The 27,424-nt window shown below is 42.5% G+C and overlaps 1 protein-coding gene across 2 annotated transcripts in view; it reads left to right on the plus strand.

Moving 5' to 3' along the window:
* The first annotated feature begins 24,649 nt into the window (after positions 1-24,649).
* Positions 24,650-27,424, plus strand: part of skia (v-ski avian sarcoma viral oncogene homolog a) — a 171,431-nt gene continuing 168,656 nt past the window's right edge. Inside the window, exon 1 of one of the 2 annotated variants that reach the window (XM_063033344.1) lies at positions 24,650-25,996. In XM_063033344.1, coding sequence (XP_062889414.1) covers positions 25,088-25,996 — 909 coding nt within the window. In that variant the 5' untranslated portion in view covers positions 24,650-25,087. The remainder of the gene's footprint in view (positions 25,997-27,424) is intronic. The other variant, XM_063033343.1, reaches the window with a different exon arrangement.

A 27,424-nucleotide genomic window follows, 5' to 3' on the forward strand; every position in this document is an offset into this window, starting at 1 on the left:
TCACTAACCACTGTGCTACCTTGCCGCCCATTCACGGGGAGAATGTATAAACTCCTTACTGATAGCGGCGGAATTGAACCCCAATTGCTGGCATTGTAAAGCGTTGCACTGGCATGCCACCCCTAATCATGTTCTAATCCTTTGACCATATATTACTTGGCTGTCACCTCTGCTGAGACAAGATGTGATTAGAGATGGTGATGGAAGAATCTGTGGCATTGACTGAGAAAAAGTTTTAGTGAAATTCTCTCACAAACTTCAACGAAGTATTTTGTTATCAACCAATTTTCTATTCTCTCAACACAGGACACTGACTTTTGAAAACCGAGCAACTACTCAACCTAACACTCAACCCCTAATCTCATGTGTCCATCTAGGGAAAATCAAATAAATGTGTTAACCACATCACTGAAACATAAATCTTCCATCCAATGTCAAATGTCAATAGGGCAGCACGATAGCGTAGTGGTTAGCACAATGCTTTACAGTATCAGCAAACCGGGTTCGATTCCCCCCGCTGTCGGTAAGGAGTTTGTACGTTCCTCCAGCTGCTCCGGTTTCCTCCCATGGTCCAACATCGTACCAGTTGGTAGATTAATTGGTCATTGTAAATTGTCCCATGATTAGGCAAGAGTTAAATTGGGAATTGCTGGGTGAAGTGGCTCAAAGAGCCAGCAGGGCCTGTTCTGCACTGTATCTCAATAAATGTTGTTGTTGTTGTTCGTCCATTGTCATCGTCAATGAAGACCTCGACACCGTTATGATGATGATGGTGTCGAGATTAGCGCATGATTTGGATTTAAGTGAGGGAGAGTTGCGCAGCGTCAGCCTCACTCTCTCTTCCCAATTCCCATCTGGATCCAGTGGCAAGACAAGAGTCGAGACGGCTGGAGATAGGACGAGGCGGAGTGGATGACCAGGACGTCTTGTGTCTTGTCATGCTCTACACGTTCCACAATGCTTACAGAGACCGCCTTCTTGACCATTGGACCTTCCATTGGTCTCGTCAGCTCAATCCGCCCGAGTCTGTCTTCACATGCTGGGATAGACAACTCCCTATCTCACCGAGGGTTTGAGACCCGTCAGCTACCCTCACCTCGTTGAGCCAGCTTGTCGAAGCCGGTGCCCGGGGTGTGGCCGCTGTCGCATGCAAACAGCTATGAGGAGCCACAGGTGAGAGCTGAGTGCCAGGTGGGGACCAAAGGTGGACTAACCGCCTTGAAAAGGACGCGACATGTTCCCCCACCAGAGGTGCTACCCCTCCCTGACATCCCATACACCCCAATCTCAGTAAATAAATAAATGAAAAAGAACAAAAAAAACTCTGCCACATTCCTAATATGTAAAATTAAATATAGCAATACTTACACATGACCAGCTCTTGCTGTTTAGAACCGCCCACCCTCTTGTCATAGTGCAGTTTGCAGAGCAATGCTTCTCAAGGCTTGCATTTTTCTTTTGTTAGGTCTGTGTGTCTTTCAACAGTTTATCATAGAAGGGTGCTCAGTGAAGGCCAAAATATTCCAGCACAAATCAAATATCCTTCAGTTTAGAAACAAGATTTCTCAGCTGACCGGTGTGTTCATTTTTGAAAACACTTGTTCTACAAGAGTGAGCTGCCAGGTAAACACAATCTAACTTGATTGCCTTCACCAGATTTATGTGTTCCACTGTATTTAATCCAGCACTTAAAATACTCTTCAGACACCAATATTTTATGTGTGTTCCAATCAGACATCCAATGGAAGATTGCGAATGTTGTACTTGAATACTCATCAAAGAGACAATAAGTTTACAGTGACAGTTTGTGGCCAGGAAAAGGCAAACCTGCTGTGATTGTCATTTCACGCTGGCACATTTCTCATGGCCTGCTTAGGCTGTCTGTACAGTTCCACAGATCCATGTAGTTCAGCACTGTTGAGATAAAATTCTCAACTATGTAATCGAGTCCTCCTTCACTAATTTTCATCTTCCACCAAACATTGCAAGGGTACTCTTGTGGTTGATGTGACAATCTTTCAGGTTCATCACCGAGCCTCTCTGGGCAAGTCGAAAGTGCAAAGTCAGGATCAGAATTAGGTTTGATATCTCCGGCATATGTGGTGAAACTTGTTGTCTTTGTGGCAGCAGCACAATGCAATACACAATAATAGGGAAAAAAAAGTGAAATACAGCAAATATATATATAAAATAGGTAAAGCAAAAAAAGTAGTGAGGTAGTAGTGTTAATGGGTTCAATGTCCATTCAGAAATTCGATGGGAGAGGGGAAGAAGCTTTCCTGAATCATTGAGTGTGTGCCTGCAGGCTGCTGTACCTCCTGGTAGCAATGAGAACAAGCCATGTTCTGAGTGATGGGAGTCCTTAATGATGGATGCCGCCTTTCTGAGACATTGCTCTTTGAAGGTGTCCTGGATACAATGGAGGCCAGTGCCTATGATGGAGATGACTAAGTTTACTACTCTCTGCAGCTTATTTCAAACCTGTATTTTAGCCCTCCCATACCAGACAGTGATGCAGCCACTTAGAATGCTCTCCATGGTACATCTGTAGAAACTTACGAGTGTCTTTGGAGACATACCAAACCTCCTCGAACTTTGCGAATCCGCAAGTCCACTGGAGGCTGGAGGCCGAAGACGGACTGTGCTAGGGTTAGAGGACCATGCATGTGTGTGGGTGGGTGAGCAGGTAGGCAGGAGATGTTGTTTGTCACTTGTTGTGCTCTGGGTTGTTCTGCTGAGCAAGGTGGGCTTGTTACATTGGCGCCAGAATGTGTGGCAACACTTGCGGGCTGCCCCCAGCATATCCTTGGGTGTGTTGCTTGTTAACGCAAACGATGCATTTCACTGTATGTTTCACTGTAGATGTGATAAATAAATCCAAATCTGAATGTGTCACCTTTTCTTAAAGGTCATTGATCTGCAATCACCAATGATTCATTTTTCTTGGTAGACTCTTTTCTGATTACGATTTGTTTGCCTGCGAAAGTGAGTCACAGTTTTGTGCCAGGGTTATTAACAATTTTTTTCTTTCCATAGAAAAATGCCTTTAGTTCTTCAAAAATTAATAAAATTCTGTCCAGCAATGATCCAAGAGATAAAAATTATCTCCTGCCATAGTTTGGTAATTTAAAATGTCTAGGCTCACGTCATTTGGTTAGAAAATTACTCTCGACAATATTCCTTAACATGACTTCCAAATTTTGCCATACATTTTTTTCTAGTTCATTCAGCTTCGCCAGCGTTTCCATTCATAATCAAAATTTGTAAGCATCACATTTATTTTGGTACTTGAAAGTCATAAAATTTGCAGATGCCAGAAATCTGAATCCAACTGGTCAGGCAGCATCTTCTGCATGCTGGAAGAAGCTGAATTAATATTTCAGTATGTCACCCTTCATTAGAACTGGAATGTATTGACATACTATACAGTCTTCACTCAGGTTGATGTAGAAATTCATATTAAAATTCAGATGTCTTACCTAGAAGAAAGGTAAGCTTCACCATTTTTAACTTCAACTAGGAACAATTCTGGTGCATTATTTCTTTTTGTTAATGCATCTAAATTTTAAAAAAGGTTCATCAAAGGTTCATTTATTATCAAAGTATATAACTCTGAAATTCTTCAGTTCTCCAGGTAGCCATGAAACCAAGAAAGAAAAGGGGGGGGGCGGCATGATCATCAACCCCTTAGATCCCACCTCACTACAAAAAAATAATGAACAAAAACGGAACAGGCCCATCAACCCTTCAAATCCCTCCTCCCAAACAAAAAAACAAACAAAACAGAACAGGCACATCAACCCCCATATCCCTCCTCCTGCACAAAAAAATGAACAGAATGGATCAGACACATCAACCCCCAAGTCCCCCCCCCCAATAAAAACCGAGCAAAATGGATCAGGCACATCATCCCCCAAATCCTTCTCCCCCCCCCAGCCCACAAAAAAACCAAGAAAATCAGACAAAAAAAACCACAGAATATAAAACTAGAAGACTGAAGAATAGTGTCTATAGTCCAAAGTCCAAATCCAAAATGCAGAAAAAACCTGGACAAGACTCTCCGGGCCCAGATACAGCAGTTGGCTCTCCTCCGGCACAGAGCAACCGATTAAAAGACAGGCAGCCGACGCTCACCCTCTGCTCTCGCTTTGATGCATCAGCCTGCCTCGTGGTTTTAATCAGCGAACAATGGGAGCTTTAATCGGTGACATGGAGAGAAACATCAGCTTGTGCCCTGCCCTTTACGAGGTTCACGCACGCTGCTTCTTGGAATCGTCTTGGAGACCGCAGAGCACTGAAACTCCCAAGCAATTTCCAAACTTCCGCTCTCACCTCAATGTTTCAATCGACCTCATTGTTTTAATCAGCGAGCAATGGGAGCTTTAATCAGTGAAATGGGGTCAAACATCAGCTCGCACACCATCCTGCAGCCTTCTCACCGCGAGGTTATTCACCCTGCCTCTGCCTCCCGAAATCCTCTCGGAGACTGCAGAGCGCTGAAGCACCCAAGCAACCTCCAAACAGCAAAACACGGGCTTCGACAGTTCCAGAACGACATTTGAAGATGAGAAACAAACATAAAAAAACAGTCTCGTAATCTGCCCAGAAGGTGTCAACCAAAGGAGTGTTGTACTCAGGCATCATCTTGACTGGAAGTAAACAAACACTTTAAACAATTAAGTATTTCTTTGGTTGACAGCATAGTCAATATATTGCCATAGACTGTCTTGGTTATTGTCTGTGCAGATGAAAGTTTGGGGTGGCTTTTTTTTAATCAACTATAATGTACAGTATAATAACTACATCTGAAACTTTGTCCATGATGCATTGAATGATAAGTAGACAGTTCCTCTCATGCTTTAATGTAATTATCTCTGTGTAAACCTGTGAAACACTTTGGAGTTGCACAGTTACTTCATTCAGCATTGTTCTGTCTTTTTTTTGTTCAAACACGCCCAGTGATGTTACCTTGGTCACCATGAGAGATTGGAAAGTGTTGCCCATGTCTGACAATTCACAGTTTTTGTCGACAACTGACAAGTTTTTCTTATAAAACATTGTTATTTTTGAAGATACTTATTAAAAGAACTGGCATACTTTTATGACATGTCTGCAATATTAAAGTTTTGCAACACCCCCGCACTTGCATAGTACGTATGAGGTTGCTCCATGTAACTGTCACCACCATTTTGTGTCAGAAAATTGCCTGCTCTCTTTACGTGACTGTGAGCACAAGAAGAATTTAACATAAGGGTCATCACAGAACTTTACTTTTTTATTTATTGAGGTACAGTATGGAATAGACCCTTCCGGCCCTTCAAGCTGCGCCGTCCAGCAATCTCCCAATTTAACCCTTGCCTAATCACGGGACAACTTACAATGACCTGTTAACCTACCAACCCATACGTCTTTGGACTGTGGGAGGAAACCAGAGCACCCTGAGGAAACCCACGTGGTCACGGGTAGAATGTACAAACTCCTTGCAGGCAGCGGCGGGAATTGAACCCGTGTTGCTGGTAACTGTAAAGCGTTGTGCTGACCACTATTCTACTGTGCTGCTACTTAACCAGGTATGTACTGTGTTGTTTCGGGATCTCATTCATTTAGGTAAATTGGTTTGGCTTTATTGTGAATTACAACAGGCGATAGAGTTAAGATAAATGGGACTTGGGAGTCCTCGTACAGGATACCCTTAAGGCTAACCTCCAGGTTGAGTCAGTGGTGAAGAAGGCGAATGCAATGCTAGCATTCATTTCTAGAGGAATAGAGTATAGGAGCAGGGATGTGATGTTGAGGCTCTATAAGGCGCTGATGAGACCTCACTTGGAGTACTGTGGGCAGTTTTGGTCTCCTTATTTAAGAAAGGATGTGCTGACGTTGGAGAGGGTACGGAGAAGATTCGCTAGAATGATTCCAGGAATGAGAGGGTTAACATATGAGGAACATTTGTCCGCTCTTGGACTGTATTCCTTGGAGTTTAGAAGAATGAGGGGAGACCTCATAGAAACATTTCAAATGTTGAAAGGCATGGACAGAGTGGATGTGGCAAAGTTGTTTCCCATGATGGGGGAAGTCTAGTACAAGAGTGCATGACTTAAGGATTGAAGGGCGCCCATTCAGAACAGAGATGCGAAGAAATTTTTTTAGCCAGAGAGTGGTGAATCTATGGAATTTGTTGCCACGGGCGGCAGTGGAGGCCAAGTCATTGGGTGTATTTAAGGCAGAGATTGATAGGATTCTGAGTAGCCAGGGCATCCAAGGTTAAGGTGAGAAGGCAGGGGAGTGGGACTAAATGGGAGAATGGATCAGCTCATGATGAAATGGCAGAGCAGACTCGATGGGCTGAATAGCCGACTTCTGCTCCTTTGTCTTATGGTCTAATACAGAGCAATTTGCCAGTTCTTGAGAAAATGTTGGGAAACTTATGTTGTGGTTTAAATTGAGATGCTCCCATTAAAGGTAGGACATCCTTAAACCTCAGGATCCTGTTAATCAGTATGACGGTGTCGAGTTCTGCATTTTATTCAGCTTGCCAGCATAAGGCATGTTATCTCAACTTCTATCACAATTAACAAAATTATATATTATGTTACAAATACAAAGAATCTACAGTTGGCATATACACTTGGTGGCTATGGTAACTGAAATAACCATGCATTACAACAGTGGTGGGCATAAGAGCATTTCTGACACACAACGCATCGAACCTTGAAGTGGACGGGCTGTAGCAGCAGAAGGCCACACCGGCAATGTTCCTTCGAATTTGTAATGACCAGTGAGCACAAGAGTCTTATGCCGTGCAAGTTTTTGCTGGTGACAACCACATGTGTGCAGTGAATTTTACATATAGATGCATTCATTTTAACAGCTAGCAAAACACTGTCAATTAGAATTTTGACCTCTTTTGGGTTTGATCATTTTCGCTCTTGTTCATCTGCACTCTCAACAAACATACGTAGCAGGCCTGCAGTGGGTAATTACGGATTTTCTTACCGGAGCTTCTGCACACTATCCATGTGATTTGCTTACTAAATGACGCTTTGAAAGGTCAAGTTTTCAAATATCACTCCACTTCTTCCCACTTGCAAGTTCTCCAGCAACTTTTGCATTGCGACAATACACCCAGGTAACACCAATCTCTGTATTGTACATAAATATTTCTTGTAGCTGCACATTCCTGGCCTCATGAGCTTTCGGTGTAGCAGTTTCTACTGTTTCATTAAGCCATCCTGCTTTAAATGAACTAGCAGTTCTTTTGCGCTTCACGCCCTTTGCTTCTGCCTTCACCCTGCCTTGTGTAGCTGGATCCTGGACTTCCTGTCAGATCACCAGCAGGTGGTAAGAGTGGGCTCCCTCAACTCTGCCCCTCTGACTCTGAACACAGGTGCCCTCAGGGCTTGTACTAAGCCCCCTCCTTTACTCTCTGTATACCCATGATTGTGTTGCCACCCACACCTCCAATCTGCTAATTAAATTTGCTGACACTACACTGATTGGCCTAATCTCAAATAATAATGAGGCAGCCTACAGAGAGGAAGTTATCACCCTGACACAGTGGTGTCAAGAAAACAACCTCTCCCTCAACATCGAGCTGGTTATGGACTACAGGAGGAATGGAGACAGGCTAACCCCTATAGATATCAATGGATCTGGGGTTGAGAGGGTGAACAGTTTTAAGTTCCTCGGCATAAACATCACCAAGGATCTCACATAGTCTATACATACTGGCTGTGTGGTGAAAAATGCACAACAGCGCCTCTTTCACCTCAAGACAGTTGAAGAAGTTTGGCATGAGTGCCCAAATCCTAAGGACTTTCTACAGGAGCATAATTGAGAGCATCCTGACTGGCTGCATCACTGCCTGGTATGGAAACTGTACTTCCCGTAATCACAGGACTCTGCAGAGAGTGGTGCGGACAACCCAGCACATCTGTAGATGTGAACTCCCACTATTCAGGACGTTTACAAAGACAGGTGTGTAAAAAGGGCCCGAAGGATCATTGGGGACCTGAGTCACCCCAACCACAAACTGTTCCAGCTGCTACCATCCGGGAAATGGTACCGCAGCATAAAAGCCAAGACCAACAGGCTCCAGGACAGCTCCTTCCACCAGGCCATCAGACTGCTTAATTAATGCTGACACAACTGTATTTCTATGTTATTTTGACTATCCTGTTGTACATAATGTTTATTATAAATTACTATAATTGCACATTTAGATGGAGATGTAACATAAAGATTTTTACTCCTCATGTACATGAAGGATGTAAGTAATAAAGTCAATTCAATTCTTTGGAATTCGACATGGTGAATCAATAATTTCTTCAATAAAAGCAGTATAAATCAGCCAGTTCTAAAATCTGCAGACAAATCATCACAAACTGCACGTTGTCAACACTGTCCACATCAGAAACCAGAAAAGGAAATGTGATTGTGTACAATCGTGAAATATACTTAACATGCAAATGAGGGTGACAAACTTTTGAGCGTAGTTTGTTTCTTTGTGCACTAGTAGCAAAAGATGTGTGAGTGTGCACACCTTAGAGGGAACATTACACACCGGCTTCCACTCCTCTACCTAACAAAGAGGCCCCTGAGTGTACAGCACTGTCGAGAATTAATTCAGCCCAGAGTACACTAGAAAGACAAAAAAGGAATATTGTGTAAAACCAATAGAAATAGTTTAATGCATGAAAGAAATTCTTAGCTCGTGCCTGTTATTCCACATTGTTGATCTGTTGAGTATATTATCTTTTCACTTTTTGGGGACTTTTTCCATGGACTGTCTCATTCAAATTCACCATTAAATAAAACTTCTCACAGAAACACTGTCAATGTCATATCAGTCGTTCACAGATTTTGCAATATAGTGATTTGTCAAACAAATGTATATTTCAAGTTTATACAAAAATAGATTTAATTTTTAAATTATTTTTGATCCTTGTTACGTTCATTATAGTTCCACAATGTGTTTGATATATACTTAGTGGCCAGTTTATTCGGTACATCTGGTGAACCCAGTGTGGTCTCCTGCTGCTGTAGGGTTCTGGGAGTTTCACCCGATGATTATGAAGGACCCAGTATGGTGTATGACTTTGAAGCGAACCTGCAAGTGGAGACATTTCCATCCAGTGTTCACCCACGTATTCCTAGTCAGCAGTGATTGCAGGTTCAAAGTTACTGTCAGACTTTGACTGGTAACTTTAGTACATTTTATAGATGGCACACAACTGCAGCTGAGGGGAATGAGGTCCCAGGTTCGATTCTCCAGTATGAACTTGGTAGTGTCTCTCAACCAAAGTGATAAAGGACTGAAAAGAAAAACCAGCTCATGATGCCCATTTAATGAATGATAGTGGAAACGTGCAGATGTGGACATTAAGTGAAAGAATCCTTGCCTTTAGTGGTACTGCCTTCCAGAATTAACAATTTTCCCAATACTTAAAAGTCTAGGTTGATACCTGTACTGATGTATTCCTGAAGAACTATGTCCCAGATTTCCACAGTTCTACAGGAAAAATTAGCTAAAAAAAGAGGAAAGAAAAGCACAAATGCTTATGTTCAATAAAACAAACCGAGTTATGAAAACTATAAGAATTAATAAGTTTCAAGGTTCGTGTATGATTGAGAGGGGGTGGCAAGTGGGGCATACACGGCCTCCTACTGGGTTCAATTCCGAGCTTGAGTGCTGTCTGCATGGTTTACACGTACTCCTTGTGACCTCCAATATCCCTGCATGAGAGAGAGTAGGCTGAAGGAAGGTAAGTGAAGGAAAGTGACTGATAGGTACGCTGAGAGCTGGTAGGTTGAATGGCATCTTTGAATGTCATAAGGAAACATGATACAAATAAAAGATTAATCTTTATTCTTTTCTGAGTGAGAAGATGTTAAATTCATAGTTTCTCCTAAATATTATAAAACAAACTGCTGAAGGTGGCTAGCAGATGAAGTGGAATGTGTACAAAGAAAATCAGAGGTACTGTAATGTCTCAGGTTCATGGGCTTCCTTTGGAACTGAGAAAAGCTAACTCTGAGTCTTAAGCATTAAACTATGCTTCTCCCTCCATAGATGCTACCTGCCCTGTTGAGTATTTCCAGTACTTATGCTTTATTTCGGATTTCCAGTGCCTGCAGCAGTCTGCCCTTAAAAAGATATGTATGTCTGAAGCAATACCTTGATAAAAGATGTCACTGCAAGAAATTGGAACAGTTTGCATACGTGACACCTGCCATCAGCATCGGGGTGCCTCATAATTCTAAGCAATTCTGAGGTAAAATGATGAACAAGAGAGTTTTTGCAGATGTTGGAGATCCAAATCAACGCACACAAAATGCTGGAGGAACTCAGCAGGTCAGGCAGCATCCATGGAAAGGAATATACATCAACATTTCAGGCCGAGACACTTCTTCAGGACGGGAGTAGACTTTCATCAGGTGTAAAATTATGCTTGTCCAGAGCAGATTCTGGAAGAATCTAACAAGTAACAGAACTGTAAAGACCTACTGCACTTATAAAATGGAGTCCGTTTTCCAAATCCGGATACTTAATTGTAGGTTGTTAACGTTATTAATCAATCACAACTGAATGAAAGCACAATTTTAGATTAAAGTTCTGCCGCAAGGTTTCTGCCCGAAATGCCAACTGTACTTTTTTCCACAGAAGCTGCCTGGCCTGCTGAGTTCCTCCAACGTTTTGTGTGTGGTGCTCGGATTTCCAGCATCTGCAGATTTTCTCTTGCTTATAGAACTGAAGTATTTTTGTTCTTAGTGGATTGAAGGAAATGATTGAATCCTCAGGGTCTCAGCCCAAAACTTCGACTGCTTCTTCACTTCCATAGATAGTGCCTGACCTGCTGAGTTCCTCCGGCATTTTGAGTGTATTCCTCTGAATTGAATTGACTTTATTACTTACAACCTTCACATACATGAGTAAAAATCTTTACGTTATGTCTCCATCTAAATGTGCAATGTGCAATTTATAGTAATTTGTAATAAATAGTATGTACAACAGGACAGTCAATATAATATAGAAATATAATTGTAACAGTCAGATGTCCTGGTGGAAGAAGCTATCCCGAAGACTGTTGGTCCTGGCTTTTATGCTGCGGTACCGTTTCCGGATGGTAGCAGCTGGAACAGTTTATGGTTGTGGATTTCCAGCATCTGCAGAACCTCTTGTGTTAATTTTGTTTTCTTCTTCATAGATACTGCATGACCTGTTAGGTGTTTTCTTTCAGCATTTTCTGCTTGTTTTAAATTTTTAGCATCTACAGATCGACAATGGAGCTACTTGTTAAACTGCCATACATTTTTCTGGCTGTGGGGATGCTGAGGGAGACATTAAACAGATACCATTAACAAATTCACTACAGCACAAAGGTGAGATGTGTGCTTTGTTCTCACCTTCCATGGCTGGCCTTGGAATGGTCTTCACCAATTAATCTGCATAACCAACCATACTATGTATTCCAAATATTGGATTACCAACAGGGTTTCTAATTTATTTAAAATCCAGTGTTATGCTAGCTGAAAAACTACAAACAGGCAAAGATAGACAAACATTGGTTGTTCGTCCACCTTTCTTTGTGCGTGTTTTTTCATTAATTCCATTATATTTCTTTGTATCTACTATTAATGCCTCCGACAAAATGAATCTCAGGGCAGTATATGGTGACAAATCCATATGTACTTTGATAATAAATGTGAACATTGAACTTTGAAACCAATTCACTTCAGAGTTTTAGGACTATGAATCAAAAAATGAAATGAACCAATGTTCCTATTCATAATTGCTATCCAATGATCCTTGAATGTATGTAAAGGTAATGAGAAGCTAGAAACTTGTATAGTGGTTACACTACTTACTCTCACTGTCAGTATCAACAATACATAACATCAACTCCGACAAAACACCAGGGAATGCTGTTCTACCCCAGCAGGAGTCACTGTTTCAAAAGAAATATTTGAGGAAATTTGGAAAATACAATTGAAATTGGGGAGAAAAAGGGCAGCTTGATTATAGACTACATGTGATGTGTGAGCAAATCTTTAGCTTTTCACAGATGCTGATGGATCTGCTATGCATTTTCAACAAAGATGCTTGCTTCTCGTAATGAAGATTGCACATGCTTACCGCCTTCAAAGAGGAGGTGCAGGAACCTGAAGACATGCACTCAACATTTTAGGAACAGCTTCTTCAGAATCAGGTTGAATATCACTGGCACGTGTCATGAAATTTGTAAACTCTTCCTCTCTGCCATCAGATTTCTAAATGGAAAATGAACCAAGCCATGAATATTACCTCACTATTTTGCTGTCTTTTGCACTACTTATTTAATATATATGTGTGTGTGTGTGTTTGTGTGTGTGTGTGTGTTTGTGTGTGTGTGTGTGTTTATGTATTGCATTGTACTGCTATCACAAAACAACAAATTTCACAACATATGTCGGTGATAATACCTGATTCTGAACTTTTGTTTCCGTATGTATTTATGCATGTTTGATGCACAGGCCACAAATTAAGCACATAACTGCCTGTTTCGTTGATGTGTCTGCTGATCTGCCTTCAGCTTTGTCTGCTTTGCTCATATGTGCTAGATGCATACGATCATGAATTGGTTTTTTGTGTAAATACTGATTTGATATCAGCAGTACTAAATTGATCGGCGAAAATCAAATAATGTTTTGTGTCATTTGTATGTGAAGAAACTGCTGCTTGGCGTCAGGAAAAGCCCCTCTGGCTTTGCTGTTTTGAAGGGATCCTCAGTGATGTGTAGGTTTGTCGATGTTTATGGTTATTCACATTTGCTTTAGTTTTATTGCTGAAATTTCAAAGTTGTGAAGAAGTTGGAGGCTTGAAGTAAAAATATTCTTCAGCCTGTACGTTTCTATCTAGAGATAATTAAAGCAAACCCCTCCTTGTTTAGCATGACAATGAGAGGTGTGGGACTTCACATCAGGGTTACACGCAAAGGTGGAGGTTGCTGGTGAAGAGCTCCGAGCAGCAGGCTTTATCACGATTGATTTCCTGAGGCCAGCTCTCCAATGTTAACCTGCTGAAGGAAACACCCAAGGGTAAACTCTATTGAGATTGCTACATTACTGCATTGGGGGTACCTGACAACAAGAGGCATGTCTCACTTCCGAAGAATCTGTTGTATTCCCACAAACTGGCAGATACCGGTGTCGGCCATTGCTGGGGGACATGAGTGCCATGGGGGTGGGTGAAAGGGAGTCCATGATGCAAATGTGAATAGAATTTGGGATGAGAGGGAACTGGAATGTGAGTTGGAGGATTTGTTTTCTTACCATGGCCATGGATAATTTTGGGGCCACTTCCACAATGGACAGCAGATTGTCTTCCAGATGGGTGAGTTATGCTGGTACACAGGAGGAAGAACGAGAGGGTGTGTTAGGGTTTTGCAGTGTCTGAATGTAATTGCCTCTCACAGAGGAAACGCCAGTGAAGGGAACCCAAGGGATGTGGAAATGTGGTTTAGAGTAGGATTACGTGTGTGAGGTAGATACCTTGATAGAAAACATTTTGGAGTGAAGGGCATAGATTGCCTGGAGCAGAGTCTGAAGTTGGCAGTGCTGTTGCTAAGATGTGGAATTTAACCATGTTTTTCTTATCTTGACCAAGCATGAAGTTCCTTGATGTCCTTGGGACCTCACTGCTGCTCTCCACCTCCCCATCCCTGAATCTCCCACCCGACATCCCCGACTGTGTCCTGAAAGTGTTTCCTGGGCCAGGACTCCTAATCTATGTCCTGTCAGCCCAGACGTACAGAGGCAAGGCTAAAAATTCAGTCACTCACTTTAACCTGCACTGCACGAGGGCATCCAGAAAGCTCACGAGTTGTATGGGGATGCTTTACATGGATGGTCGAAGGTGATTAGGATTCCCCCTTTCATCAGCGGAGAATGAGTGCTCACTTCTTTCGATTGGACACTCACAACATTAGATTTCAGAGTGAGTCACAGTGCAATTAGTGTCTGACACCAAGATTATGATAATGAGGTAGGAGAGGCAATATTGAATACAGTCTGTATTGGAACAACCCCCAGAGGCAAGGGTTGATCCACACACTGCAGTACCAACACTATGGCAGACACAATGCCCCACAGCCTTAAACTAAAAACTTTAATGTGATATAGGCCATACAATAACACCGGTATTCTCTACCCCTGCACACAGCAACAGAAACGAAATACAAATTTGGTGCACTGACACAGATCCTACTTTTCTAATTCTTTTATTTGGTGTTGATACACAGGAGCAGAATTTTGCCCTCTTTATACGAGACGTTGGATTTGTATGCCAGTTCTGCTGAATCCAACACCTGTTTAAACATTAATGGAGTCATACGCAGAAATCGAATGTTGCTTTATCTCAGAGGGTCAAGACTGTTCACATGCTAATATATTCATGAGAATAATGATGGTAATTCGCATTTAAAGCCTGTTGTGAAAAGGTGTGTTTGTGGTATATAAAATTCAGGTCGAATAAAATAAACTAATGCATTTTAATGTCGGTAACAATGCATCTATTAACATGATCAACTACAATATAAAACAGTTACCTACAAGTTATCTTAAAATTAAAATTTAAAAAGTTTAAAAATTAAAAATTTGAAATTTAAAAATCCTTATAATGTGCGCTGATTCCCTAGTTGTGGATGTGAATAATAAGTTTATATCTAGAAGAATAATTAAGTGAAAAAAACTTAAAGAATGGACTTTAAGTAATTTAGGGATACCATTATTATTCCCTTTTATATAATTTTCTAATGTATTTTTCTCTGCAGTGTTGTGCCCTCAGAATATGTGCAGCTAGAGTTCATGGTATGTGGAGTTGAAAACCTACTGTGAAAAGACAGCAGGATTTGTTCACATATTTCTTATTTTTTTAAAATGTGGACTCCCTCCTTTGTTCATTGATTTCAAAACTTTTATATTTACCCCACCTCCCACCTCCCACCAATTAAAGTGAAAGGGGAACCATTAGTAGAAGTGACTAATGAGTATCCTGAAGTTGCTAAGCAACAGTGCACATACAGTACTACGATTGACTTCAGGTTCCAGATTCCTTTCTTTGCCAGTGTTATCTCGAAGACTATTATGACATCTGCTTTGATTCCAGTAAACCTTGGAAATGATTGGCTGTAAATACAGTGATCATTTACAATGAAAACATGTTTTCCTCATGGCCAAATGGGTTAAAGCAGCATGCAGTCGAGCTATGAGAAAGGCTCCAGGACGACTTCATGGATTTTGCCGATCTAGCTCCCATTAATCAGACAGCAGCATCCTGAAATGGGGGGGTTGATGTAAGATTGAAGTCCCAATCCCAATTTTCACCCGGTAACCCCTATTGAAAAGTATCTGTGTAAATAGCAAAGTCAAAGTCAAAGCAAAATTTATTATCAGAGTACATACAGTGTTCATGTCACCACATACAACCCTGAGATTCTTTTTCCTGCTGTCATATTCAGCAAATCTATAGAACAGTAACTGTAAACAGGATCAATGAAAAAGCTGGAGCATTGAAGACAACAAACTGTGCAAATGCAAATATAAATAAATAACAATAAATAATGAGAGCATGAAATATCAAGATAAAGAGTCCTTAATGTGAGATCATTGGTTGTGGGAATGTCTCAATAGATGAGTGTAGTTAACCCCTTTTGTTCAAGAGCCTGATGGTTGAGGGGTAGTAACTGTTCTTGAACCTGGTGGTGTGAGTCCTCAGGCTCTTGTACCTTCTACCTGATGGCAGCAATCAGAAGAGAGCATGGCCTGGATGGTGAGGATCTTTGATGAAGGATGCTGCTCTCCTACAACAGTGTTTCATGCACCAGGTGGATGCAACACAGAGCATCATAGGAAGTCATTCCTGCCTGTGGTCATCAAACTTTACACTCCTCCCTTGGAGGGTCAGACACCCTGAGCCAATAGGCTGGTCCTGGACTTATTTCCTGGCACAATTTACATATTACTATTTAACTATTTATGGTTTTATTACTATTTATGATTTATGGTGCAACTGTAACGAAAACCAATTTCCCCCGGGATCAATAAAGTATGACTATGACTATGACTATTACAATTATAACAACAGCTTTTCAAAATTTAGAATTTTCCGGTCCTGGCAACTTCTCCACTGCATGCTTTCCAATGCAAATTACCACTGTTCTGTAAGGTGATGACCTGCTTAACGAGTGTTGCCAACAGTGTTAGCATAAACAAGGGCAAAAATAACTTTATTTCTGACTGATCAGATGTTTCATTCGTGGAATGTCTAAGTTTGAAACATTAGTGACAAGTTGACATATTGTAAGCGAAATGCAAGGATATAATTGTTTCAGTTGAGTGAAGATAATGGCTCCAACCTGATGGCATGAACATTGATTTCTCGAACTTCCAGTAATTGCCCCCCCCATTTCTCCTTCATCATTCCCCATTCCCTTTTCCCTCTTTTACCTTATTTCCTAACATGCCAGTCACCTCCCTCTGGTGTTCCTCCCCCATCCCTTTCTTCCATAGCCTTCTGCCCTTTCCTATTAGATTCCCCTTCTCCAGTCCCTTATCTCATTCACTAATTGGCATCCCAGCTCTTTACTTCGCCTCTCCCCTCTCCCGGTTTCACCTAACACCTGCTACCTTGTACATCTTCCTCTCCTCCGCACCTCCCCCCACCTTCTTACTCCAGCTTCTCATCTCCTTTTCCCAGTCCAGATGAAGGGTCTCGGCCCGAAACGTCAACTGTTTACACTTTTCCATAGATGCTGCCTGGCCTGCTGAGTTCCTCCAGCATTTTGTGTGTGTTGCTTTGGATCTCCAGCATCTGCAGATTTTCTCTTGTTTTTGATAATAGATACCCTGATGTATAACTATATATTTTATGAACTAACCATATTTGGAGTGGGAGAGGGCTTAAATTTTGTTCTGGTACAGTTGCATCAGAAACACACATTTTCAGCCACTTCTCAGTACACTTACTGAGGCTCTTTCCTGCTACAACTTTCATTTACGCAAATAATCTCCTTCCATTTATTTTCTACGTCATGGCTAATCAGGGATAGCTTCCCTTTTAGTGACGTCTGTCCTACCACTTTTCATGATTCATGGATCCCAGACTGCAGAGTCATCCTGTTTCTTCACACCTCTCAAAAGCCTCCTGTTACCCAGAATTCCTTTGCTCCATTGTCCCATCTGAAGTGCATTACCTGACACTCCTCCAGGCTGGATTCCACTTGCTAATGTTTTCTTCTCTATTTTATTGTTGCTGTCACATCCCAGATGTTAATCACACACAAACACACACACCAAAAATCTTTACTCAATGGACCTGTGAAATGTATAACCAGAAAATTAACAATGTGTTAATCACACCGAATCCAGACAGACGGCTTACACTTCAGGGTGAGGTAAGAACAATTAAACAACTCAATTGCAGCTATCTATGTGAGCAGGACTTTCTCTGGGATCCATATCAGTTCTATACTGCGTCCTCAAGATGATACCATAAAGCCAGGAGACCCTAAGATGTAGGAGCAGGACTAGGCCCCATTTGGCCCATTGAGTCTGCTCCATCATGTCACCATGTCTGATTTATTATCCCTCCCAACCCCATTCTCCTGCCTTCTCCCCGTAACCTGTGGCATAGTGGTTAGCACAATGCTTTACAGTTTAAGTGGTCCAGGTTCAATTCCTGCCACTGCCTGTAAGGAGTTTGTACGTTCTCCCCATGTCTGTGTGGGTTTCTTCCGGGTGCTCTGGTTTCCTCCCACAGACCAAAGATATAGGTTAATTGGTCATTGTAAATTGCCCTGTGATTAGACTCGGATTAAATTGGGAGTCTGCTGGACGGTACAGCTCGGAGGGCCGGAAGGGCCTATTCCATTCTGTATCTCAATAAGTAAATAAACAAACAAATAAAACAGACAAATAGATAGATAGATAAAATAAAATGAAGACACCCTTACTAATCAGGACTTTAAATATACACAATGAGTTGGTCTCCTTTGGCAATGAATTCCACTGATTCACCACCCTCTGGCTAAAGAAATTCCTCATCTCTGTTCTAAAGGGACGTCCATCTCTTCTGAAACTGTGCCCCCTGGTCCTAATCTTTCCCACTACAGGAAACATCCCTTCCATGTCCACTCAATCTAGGCCTTTCTCGATCTTTCAATGTTTGGTCTGTTTCAGTGAGACTTCCCCCCCTCGTTCTTGTAGATTCCAGCAAGTACAGGTCCAGGGCCATCAAATGCCCTTTCATTCGGTGGTGGTACCCATGTAGAACTATTGATTATGGTGATACAGTAGTTTAGCCACTGCTCTTTTGGCTTTGAATCCTTAAATCAAATTTAGCTAGATGGTGGGGTGAAATATTTTTTAACTGTTGGCTCTGAAGATCATCAGTTAAATATAGATATGCAGGCCTTGTTGTCAAACCAATACTATCTTGAGAATTTATTTCCTTCCATAGGAAGAGAACAAATAAGGAAAATAGAAAAAGACACAGATTTGCTTTGGGGTATGTGTTGCACTGTGCTGGGATTTGCTGTTCAAAGTAAAGGAAGGTAGAAATGCTTATTCTAGAGTCCACAGGTGAGGTAGAACTGTTAACAACACAAATAGCCTCTGACCCCTCAAGACCAAAACTGGCAGGGAATTCTCAGCCTCAAGTTGAAATCAGATTCAGATTCAGATTTATTTGTCACGTGTGCATTGAAATTTACAGTGAAGGCTTGGCAGCGTGGTGGTTAGCACAGGGCTTTACAGTACAGGCGACATGAGTTCAATTCCCACTGCTGCCTGTACAGAGTTTGTACGCTCTCCCCATGGCCCTGTGGGTTTCCTCCGGGTGCTCCTCTTTCCTCCCCACAGTCCAGAGATGTACTGGTTGGGAGGTTAATTGGTCGTTGTAAATGGTCCTGTGATTAGGCTAGTGTTAATTCAGAGGTTGCTGTGCGGCGAAGAACCTGTTTCACGCTGTATCGCTAGATAAAAATAAATAAATAAAATGTGTTGTTTGTGGTAACAAGCAACACAACCCAAGTATGTGCTGGAAGCAGCCCATATGTGTCACTACACCTTGTGGTGCCAGCATAGCGTACCCACAATGTTCAGCAGAACAGCTCAAGTAGCAACAATACCAGTGAAAAACAACAGCAAAGCAAGCCCCCTTCCTCTCTCCCACCCACCCTCTCTCACACAGACTGGCCTCCAACTCCAGAACAGGCTTTCTCTGGGCCTCCAGCCTCCAGTGGATTTGCAGACAATAGGCCTCCAACTTCTGGACACACCGAGTCAGGGATATGACCACCGGGCCTTGGCTTCCAGGCTTGCCGACCTCGGTCTTTGACCCTGAGGCTTCAATCTTCAGTATTGCCCCTAGGACTTGCTGATCAGTGACTTTCAATTCCAGGCCTTACGCTCCAAAATCGCATGCCATGGACCACAGAAATTGCTGACCTTTGTCCACAGCACCTACTAAGCTGACCTCCATCCATGGGGATTGCACAATTTTATTTTTAACACCAGTAAGTTAAGAAACTTAACATGGGTGCCCCCTCTGCTTTGAATGATGGGAATAGAACGAGCTTTGTCCAGCTTGGTGACACGTGCCTTGAGAGATGTGATATAGTGGTAACAAGACAAGGATTATTGTTGAGCAACATGCACAAGATGCTAGAGAAAGCCAGCATCTACAGAAGGAAATTAACAGTCAATGTTTTAGGCCAAGACCCTTCAGCAGAACTGGAAAAAGAAGGGGGCAAAAGTCAGAATAGGAAGGTGGGTAATGGGAGGGGAATACAAGCTAGCAGTGATACATAAATCCAGGTGAGAGGGATGGTGGGTGGATGTGGGAGTAGAGATGAAAGGGAATGCTGTGAAAAACTGGGAGTTGATTGGTGGAAAATTTAATGGGCTGAACTAGAAGGGATCTGACAGAGAGGACAGTCAACCATGGGACAAAGGGTAGAATGTGGGGAACCAGATTGGTGGTTAAGACCATAAGACCCTCTGGCCCATTGAGTCTGCTCTACCGAAGTGGAATTAAGATGAAAGTAACATTGCTCCATCTGGTTCCACAAAAATATAATGCTGCAAAATTTGTCTCTTGTCTGGTGCAATAGGTTTAATTAAAATTGTCCAGGTTTTAATTAACATTGCAGTCACTGGGTTGTATGCTGCATACTTACTTTGTGTACTTTTGAATCTTTGAAGTCCTACCACCGCAATAGGAGCTGATTTGAATGGCTTCACAGCTACTGGATTGCTGGGTGTCCTTTGAGAGACCTATTTGAAAAGTTAACCATGAGCTAATGGGTGTCAGACATGCTTTACTCTGTTGGCTGTTTGTTTGCAAGTGGTTACACACTTGATGTGCCGTGAAAAGGCATTTAGAAAGAGGGGCTGGGAATTTGGAATTGGGATTTGGTAAGAGAACTTGATTTCATCCTAGTGGCCTCCTTCCTTGCAGCTGATTTCAGTGATGTCCTGATTCTATGTGAAACATGAGTAGAAATCTCCTTAGATGACTGTAAGTGGAGAACATCTTATTCTCTAGTACAGGCATTGCTCCCAAATTTAAAAATGGAATAAATCCTAGATAAAATTAAATGAAAGGTGGAGAATATAGTTGATATGATTTTGTCATCAAAAAGACACACATAGAGTTACACAAAGTCAAAGAAACGTTATTATCAAAGTGCGTATATGTCACCACGTACTACCCTGAGATTCATTTTCTTGTGGACATTCACAGTAGATATAAAGAAATACAATAGAATCATTGAAGAACTACACACAAAGACGGACAAACAACCAATGTGCAAAAGGAGACAAAGCGTGCAAATGCAAAAAAAACCTAATACATAAGCAATAGCTAATATTGAGACCTTGAGTTGTAGAGCCCTTGAAAGTGAGTCCATAGGTTGTGGATTCAGTTCAAAGCTGAGCTAAGTGAAGTTGTCCACGCTGGTTATACAGCACAGGACAGGCCCCGACAGTGAAAAACTTGTCTCTCAGGTCCCTTTGAAATCTTTTGTCCCTTGTAAACCTCTCACTTTAAAACAATGCTCTATAATTTTAGAATCCTCAACTCTGGGGAAAAAAGACTATGACGATCCACCTTATCTGTGCCCCTCATGATTTTATAAACCTCTCTAAGGTCACCCCTCAGCCTCCATCACTTCCAGGAAAACAGTCCCAGCTTATTTCCTCTTAACTCAAACCACTCAGTCCTGACATCACCCTTGTTAATCTGTTCTGCACACACTCTAACTTGATCATATCCATCCTATTGTATGGTGACCTGAACTTCACACAATATAATAGGTAAGTTTTTACCAACATCCTACACATTATAAAACGATGTTCCAACTCTTGTACTGAATGCCCAATACACCTTTTTCACCATCTAGTCTACCTGTGTCACCACTTTTCGAGAACTATATACGTGTACCCCGAGGTCTCGCTGTTCTATGACGTTCCCCTATCATCCACTGGGTATATCCTGCCCTAGTTCAATTTCCCAGTATATATTATTTCACACTTGTCTGAGCTAAAGTCCATCTGCTGTTCTTTTGCCCACTTCCCTAGTTGATCTAGATCTTTTTGTAGCTCAGGCAACCCTCTTCACTGCCCAGCACACCACCAATTTTGGGGTCATCCAAAAAAAATTATTAATCATGCTACCTACACACTTATCAAAATCACTAATATATATAACAAAAAGCTGGATATCCAGGACCAATTCCTGCAGCACACCACTGGTCACAGCCATTCAATCTGAAAAACAACCCTCCACTACCACTCACTCACTCAGTCCATATCAATACATTTGCACTCAATACCACGGACTTTAGCTTTACAATCTTCTATTTTCTGAAAATTCAAGTACGTCACATCCATCGATCTATTCTGTCAGCTGAATCCTCAAAAGAATTTAAACGCAAACAACAGGAATTCTGCAGATGCTGGAAATTCAAGCAACACACATCACAGTTGCTGGTGAACGCAGCAGGCCAAGCAGCATCTATAGGAAGAGGCGCAGTCGACGTTTCAGGCCGAGACCCTTCGTCAGGACTAACTGAAGGAAGAGTGAGTAAGGGATTTGAAAGCTGGAGGGGGAGGGGGAGATGCAAAATGATAGGAGAAGACAGGAGGGGGAGGGATAGAGCCGAGAGCTGGACAGGTGATAGGCAGAAGGGGATATGAGAGGATCATGGGACAGGAGGTCCGGGAAGAAAGACAAGGAGGGGGGGGGACCCAGAGGATGGGCAAGAGGTATATTCAGAGGGACAGAGAGAGAAAAAGGAGAGTGAGAGAAAGAATGTGTGCATAAAAATGAGTAACAGATGGGGTACGAGGAGGAGGTGGGGCCTAGCGGAAGTTAGAGAAGTCAATGTTCATGCCATCAGGTTGGAGGCTACCCAGACGGAATATAAGGTGTTGTTCCTCCAACCTGAGTGTGGCTGATGGCATGAACATTGACTTCTCTAACTTCCGCTAGGCCCCACCTCCCCCTCGTACCCCATCTGTTACTCATTTTTATGCACACATTCTTTCTCTCACTCTCCTTTTTCTCCCTCTGTCCCTCTGAATATACCTCTTGCCCATCCTCTGGGTCACCCCCCCCCCCGTCTTTCTTCCTGGACCTCCTGTCCCATGATCCTCTCGTGTCCCCTTTTGCCTATCACCTGTCCAGCTCTCGGCTCTATCCCTCCCCCTCCTGTCTTCTCCTATCATTTTGCATCTCCCCCTCCCCCTCCAGCTTTCAAATCCCTTACTCACTCTTCCTTCAGTTAGTCCTGACGAAGAGTCTCAGCCTGAAACGTTGACTGCGCCTCTTCCTATAGATGCTGCTTGGCCTGCTGCGTTCACCAGCAACTTTGATGTGTGTTCCTCAAAAGAATTAGTAGGTTTCTCAGCTACAATTTTACCTCTAAAAAATATGTTCATTTTATCCAATCCTGTTGATATTTTTCAAGTGACCTGTTACCTCATTCTTTATAATAGCCTCTAGCATTTCTCCCATTAGCGATGTAAGTGTCTGTGATCTCTTGTTTCCTGCTCTTGTACTTCCTCCTTTTTATAGGGGGATTACATCTGCTACCTTCTCATCTGTAGGAACTATTCCATAATCAATAGAGTTTAAGGAAATGGAAACTAATATGTCCACTATTTCCTCAGCTACTAATTTTAGTATCAGGCCCAAGGGAGTAATTGACTTTTAGGTGCATTAATTTCTCCACTGTTATTTTCTAACAGATACTAAGTTCCTTCAGTTCCTCACCTTCAGTAATTTTTTTTTGTTTCCTACTATTTTTGGAAAGCGATTTATGTGTTTTTATACTTGCTGAATTGCTTCTATATTTCCTGGATTTGGTAAAGATTGAGGGGTAAATAAAAATCTTTGTTACTTTTCCTATGGTTAAGTCAAATGATTTCTGATACTGCTAAGCAGCCAGCTGATTGAAATGTGGAAACATAAGGGATTCAGTAGACATTCGAGATCTTGAGCAATATCACACAAAATGCGGAAGGAACTCACCAAGTTCCCTTCATCTGGACTGGAAAGGAAGGGTGCCAAAGCCAGAATAAGAAGGTAGGAGTACAAGCTGGCAGGTGATAGGTGAGATCAGGTGGGGGGGGGGGTGAAGTGAAGTTGGGAGGTGTTATGTGGATTAGGTAAAGGACTGAAGAAGGAATCTGATAGGAAAATAGAGTGGAGCATGGAACAAAGGGAAGGATGAGGGAGGCCAGAGAGAGGTGGTGGGCAGTTGAGGAGAAGGAGTGAAGAGAGTAGCCAGAATGGGGAATGGAAGAAGAGAGAAGGAGGGGAGGGCGAGAGATTCCCAGAAGTTGGAGAAATCAGTGTTCATACCATCAGATTGGAGGCTACCCAGACTGAGTATGAGGTGTTGCTCTGCCAGCCTGAGTGTGGCCCCATCATGGCAGCAGAGGAGACCATGGACTGACATGTTGGAATGGGAATAGGAAGTAGAATTGGAATGAGTGACCACTTCCTCTGTCTGCACATGAACCATATGCTGCATATTAATATCGTACCGTGGAACACATGAATATTCAGGATAGAAATCATGTGCAGGCAGAAGAGATCCAGATTAATTTAACATCATGGGCCGAAGAACCTGCTCCTGTGCTGTAATGTTCTGATATTTTGGACACAAAATAACTACAAAATATATATTATCTTTATCAGTGTTCATTTAATTTCTATTACCTTTACATTACGTTGCAGAAAGAATGCTGACACGACGATATTTATTTCACATCGGTATATATATTTTTATAAAGTTATTAATTATCCTTGAAAACAACTTTGCTTGATCACGTTATTATTCGGATTGCTTAAACAAAAAAAATCTCCCGCTCATGTTGTGTTGCTGCAAGCTGGTTATCTATAAAACACAGAACAGCGTGTTGTGTGTGAAAAAAAAAGCTAGTGATGACTAATCCTGAGAATAAATGACATCGAGTGAACTTTGGAAAAAAAAACTCCTCCCTTCTGCCTTGTAGATTTGAACGCCAATGATCTGTGAAACCAGTTACTGTGTGTTTGTAGGCTGCTGTTGGAATCGGTGGGCAGCGTGCTGGTTCCTGGAAGAGCCCTGGGGGAGTCAGACGCATTCTTGGCTGTGATTCAATGCCTGACCTAGACGCCGACAAACAGAGGGGAGAAGGCAGTCTGAGCTGCAAGGTCGTATTGTGTGGATGTGCTGGGTCTTCACGCTTGCGGAGCGCAGGGGAAAAAAGGGGGAAAAAAAGGAAACAAAGTACTGACTTTAAAAGAAAACTGGGGACTGGATTTCGGGAGGACTGGCTTACTGCTCGTTTGTTGGAAATCTTTTTGAAAGAGCACACGGTTGTGGATATGTTTGAAGGCAAGAGTGCTGCAGAAACACAGCACGCCTGAGAGACTGGATTTCATGAGCGACTTTAATTTTGTCTGTGCCGGTGGGGCAAAGTTGGGCGCCGCGGCTTTTTAAAGAAGGGTTTGTCTGATTTTTTTTGTGCAAAACGGGTGTGCTTTTGGGGGTCCGGAATCATGGAGACTCTGCCACGGTCTAGTTTTCAGCCTCACCCAGGGCTCCAGCAAACCTTGAAGCAGTTTCATCTCAGCAGTATGAGTTCGCTGGGGGGACCGGCGGCTTTCTCTGCCCGGTGGGCTCAGGAGATGATGTACAAAAAGGAGACTGGGAAAGAGACCGATCAGATCATCCACTTGCCCATCCAGCCCCCTCCTGTCATGCCGGGGCCCCTCTTCATCCCCTCGGACCGATCTACGGAGAGGTGCGAGACCATTCTGGAGGGTGAGACTATCTCTTGCTTCGTAGTTGGCGGGGAGAAGAGGCTGTGTCTGCCTCAGATCCTTAACTCCGTCCTTAGAGATTTTTCTCTCCAGCAGATCAATTCGGTGTGCGATGAATTACATATTTACTGCTCTAGATGCACGGCGGACCAGCTGGAGATCCTGAAAGTCATGGGGATTCTGCCCTTCTCTGCTCCATCCTGTGGCTTGATCACCAAGACAGACGCAGAGCGGCTTTGCAATGCCTTGCTCTATGGAGGAACCTACCCTCCCCATTGCAAAAAAGAATTCTCCAGCACCATTGAGTTGGAGATCACGGAGAAAAGCTTCAAAGTGTACCACGAGTGTTTTGGGAAGTGCAAGGGACTCTTTGTGCCGGAGTTGTACGGCAACCCTCATGCTGCGTGTATCCAGTGCATGGACTGCAGGCTCATGTACCCTCCTCACAAATTTGTCGTGCACTCGCACAAATCATTGGAAAACAGAACCTGCCACTGGGGTTTCGATTCGGCCAACTGGAGAGCCTACGTTCTTTTGAGTCAGGATTACACAGGAAAAGAGGAGAAAACTCGATTTGAACAGTTGCTGGATGAAATAAAAGAAAAATTTGACTACAGCAATAAATACAAAAGAAAAGCGCCCAGGGTAAGCATTACTTCTAACTTCAGACGCATCCCCTATTGCAGATCATAATAGTTGATAAATTTCCACCGTGGTGTAAAGACAAGCGATAGCGTTAAAGGTGTAATGAAAATCTTTCATCGCAAGTCTTCTTCAAACGCAGTGCGGGTCACAACATAATTCCTTTCAATCTTTATGCGGAAAAAAAGTTAGACCGTTCTCGGTTTCACAAGTAGCGAAACTGGACACGCTTTTGTTGAGCGTGCTCGTTCAGTGAGACAGTTTCTTGCATATTGTTTAACATCATCAACCATTCAACTCGAAATCTCAATACTTTTTCCTTCGTCTAGTAGGGGCATTTAAAATCATGAATGATATCTTTAAATACTCGAAGGTGTGTATTTTAATCACTTCCCATTATAGATAATGACGTGCTAAGTTGAGACATTAAGTTGACTGCGGGCTGCTCAATATGCAAGTTTCAGAGCTGGGCGAGTGTTTCCCTCCTCAGTAATATGTGGGAGTGGTTTTGGGCGATGTGTATAAGAGAGAGCTGACGGTTCACTACGGGCATGTCCTGTTCGGTGTAAACGCATTATCCAATCCGCATTCACCCAGTAGACACCGAGGAGGTTTCATACCGAAAGGGCTATTTATAAAGCGAACTGGGAACCTGCCCAAACTGATCCGTGTTCCGTGTGAATACGATTCGTTCATGTTTCAGCTAGAAAACGCAGACGCATTTGTGCTGTAATCTGCCGGTGGGGAGGGGGGAGGCATTTAATTCCAGCTAATTGAAACTTTGAAACCATACTAAACTTAACATTGTAGTCAACTTGCCCGATCCAAATTTTCCCACTCAAAGTCTTAAAGTTAGTGTTTAAAAAAAAGAGCGCAGTGCAGAACTGAGTTATTTAATTTTGGTTGTTTCCGCGACCCGATGCCGTGTTTCATTGCTGGAGCTGGTAAATCCTGCGCTGCTGTGTTGTTTATAGTTGGCGAAAGGTTACGGCCGTGAACCCAGAGCCGCCTCTTCGCTGAATGGAAGAGGACTGTTCATTTGCATCAATTGTTATGAATTAAATAAAAGCGGCAGAGAAGCGGGCATACTTGGGACATTGTTTGACGAGTGCACTGCTTGACTTTCAATGGGCTTAATTTATTTCCTCGCGCCTTTCGGGGGTTTTGCCACCCTGAAGACTGCGCATATGACACGGGCAATTACAGAGCCTCTGGGGAAACTGAAAATCAGCAGCTGAGGCAAAGAATGCGTGGGTCGTGTTGTTCATCACTTTTAGTGAGCGAGAGAAAAAACAGTTTCCGAAAGGGGAGAGTTTAACTTTTGTAAAATGAATCGCAACGTTTCTTCTGCGTTTGAAGGTAGATGCTGTACTCTTTCATAAGCGGCAGAAAAATGTGATTTTAAAAAATCCAACGTAGTTTATTTGCTTG

The sequence above is a fragment of the Mobula hypostoma genome, chromosome 25 (assembly GCF_963921235.1).
Source record: "Mobula hypostoma chromosome 25, sMobHyp1.1, whole genome shotgun sequence".
In the NCBI taxonomy this organism is placed as follows: domain Eukaryota; kingdom Metazoa; phylum Chordata; class Chondrichthyes; order Myliobatiformes; family Myliobatidae; genus Mobula; species Mobula hypostoma.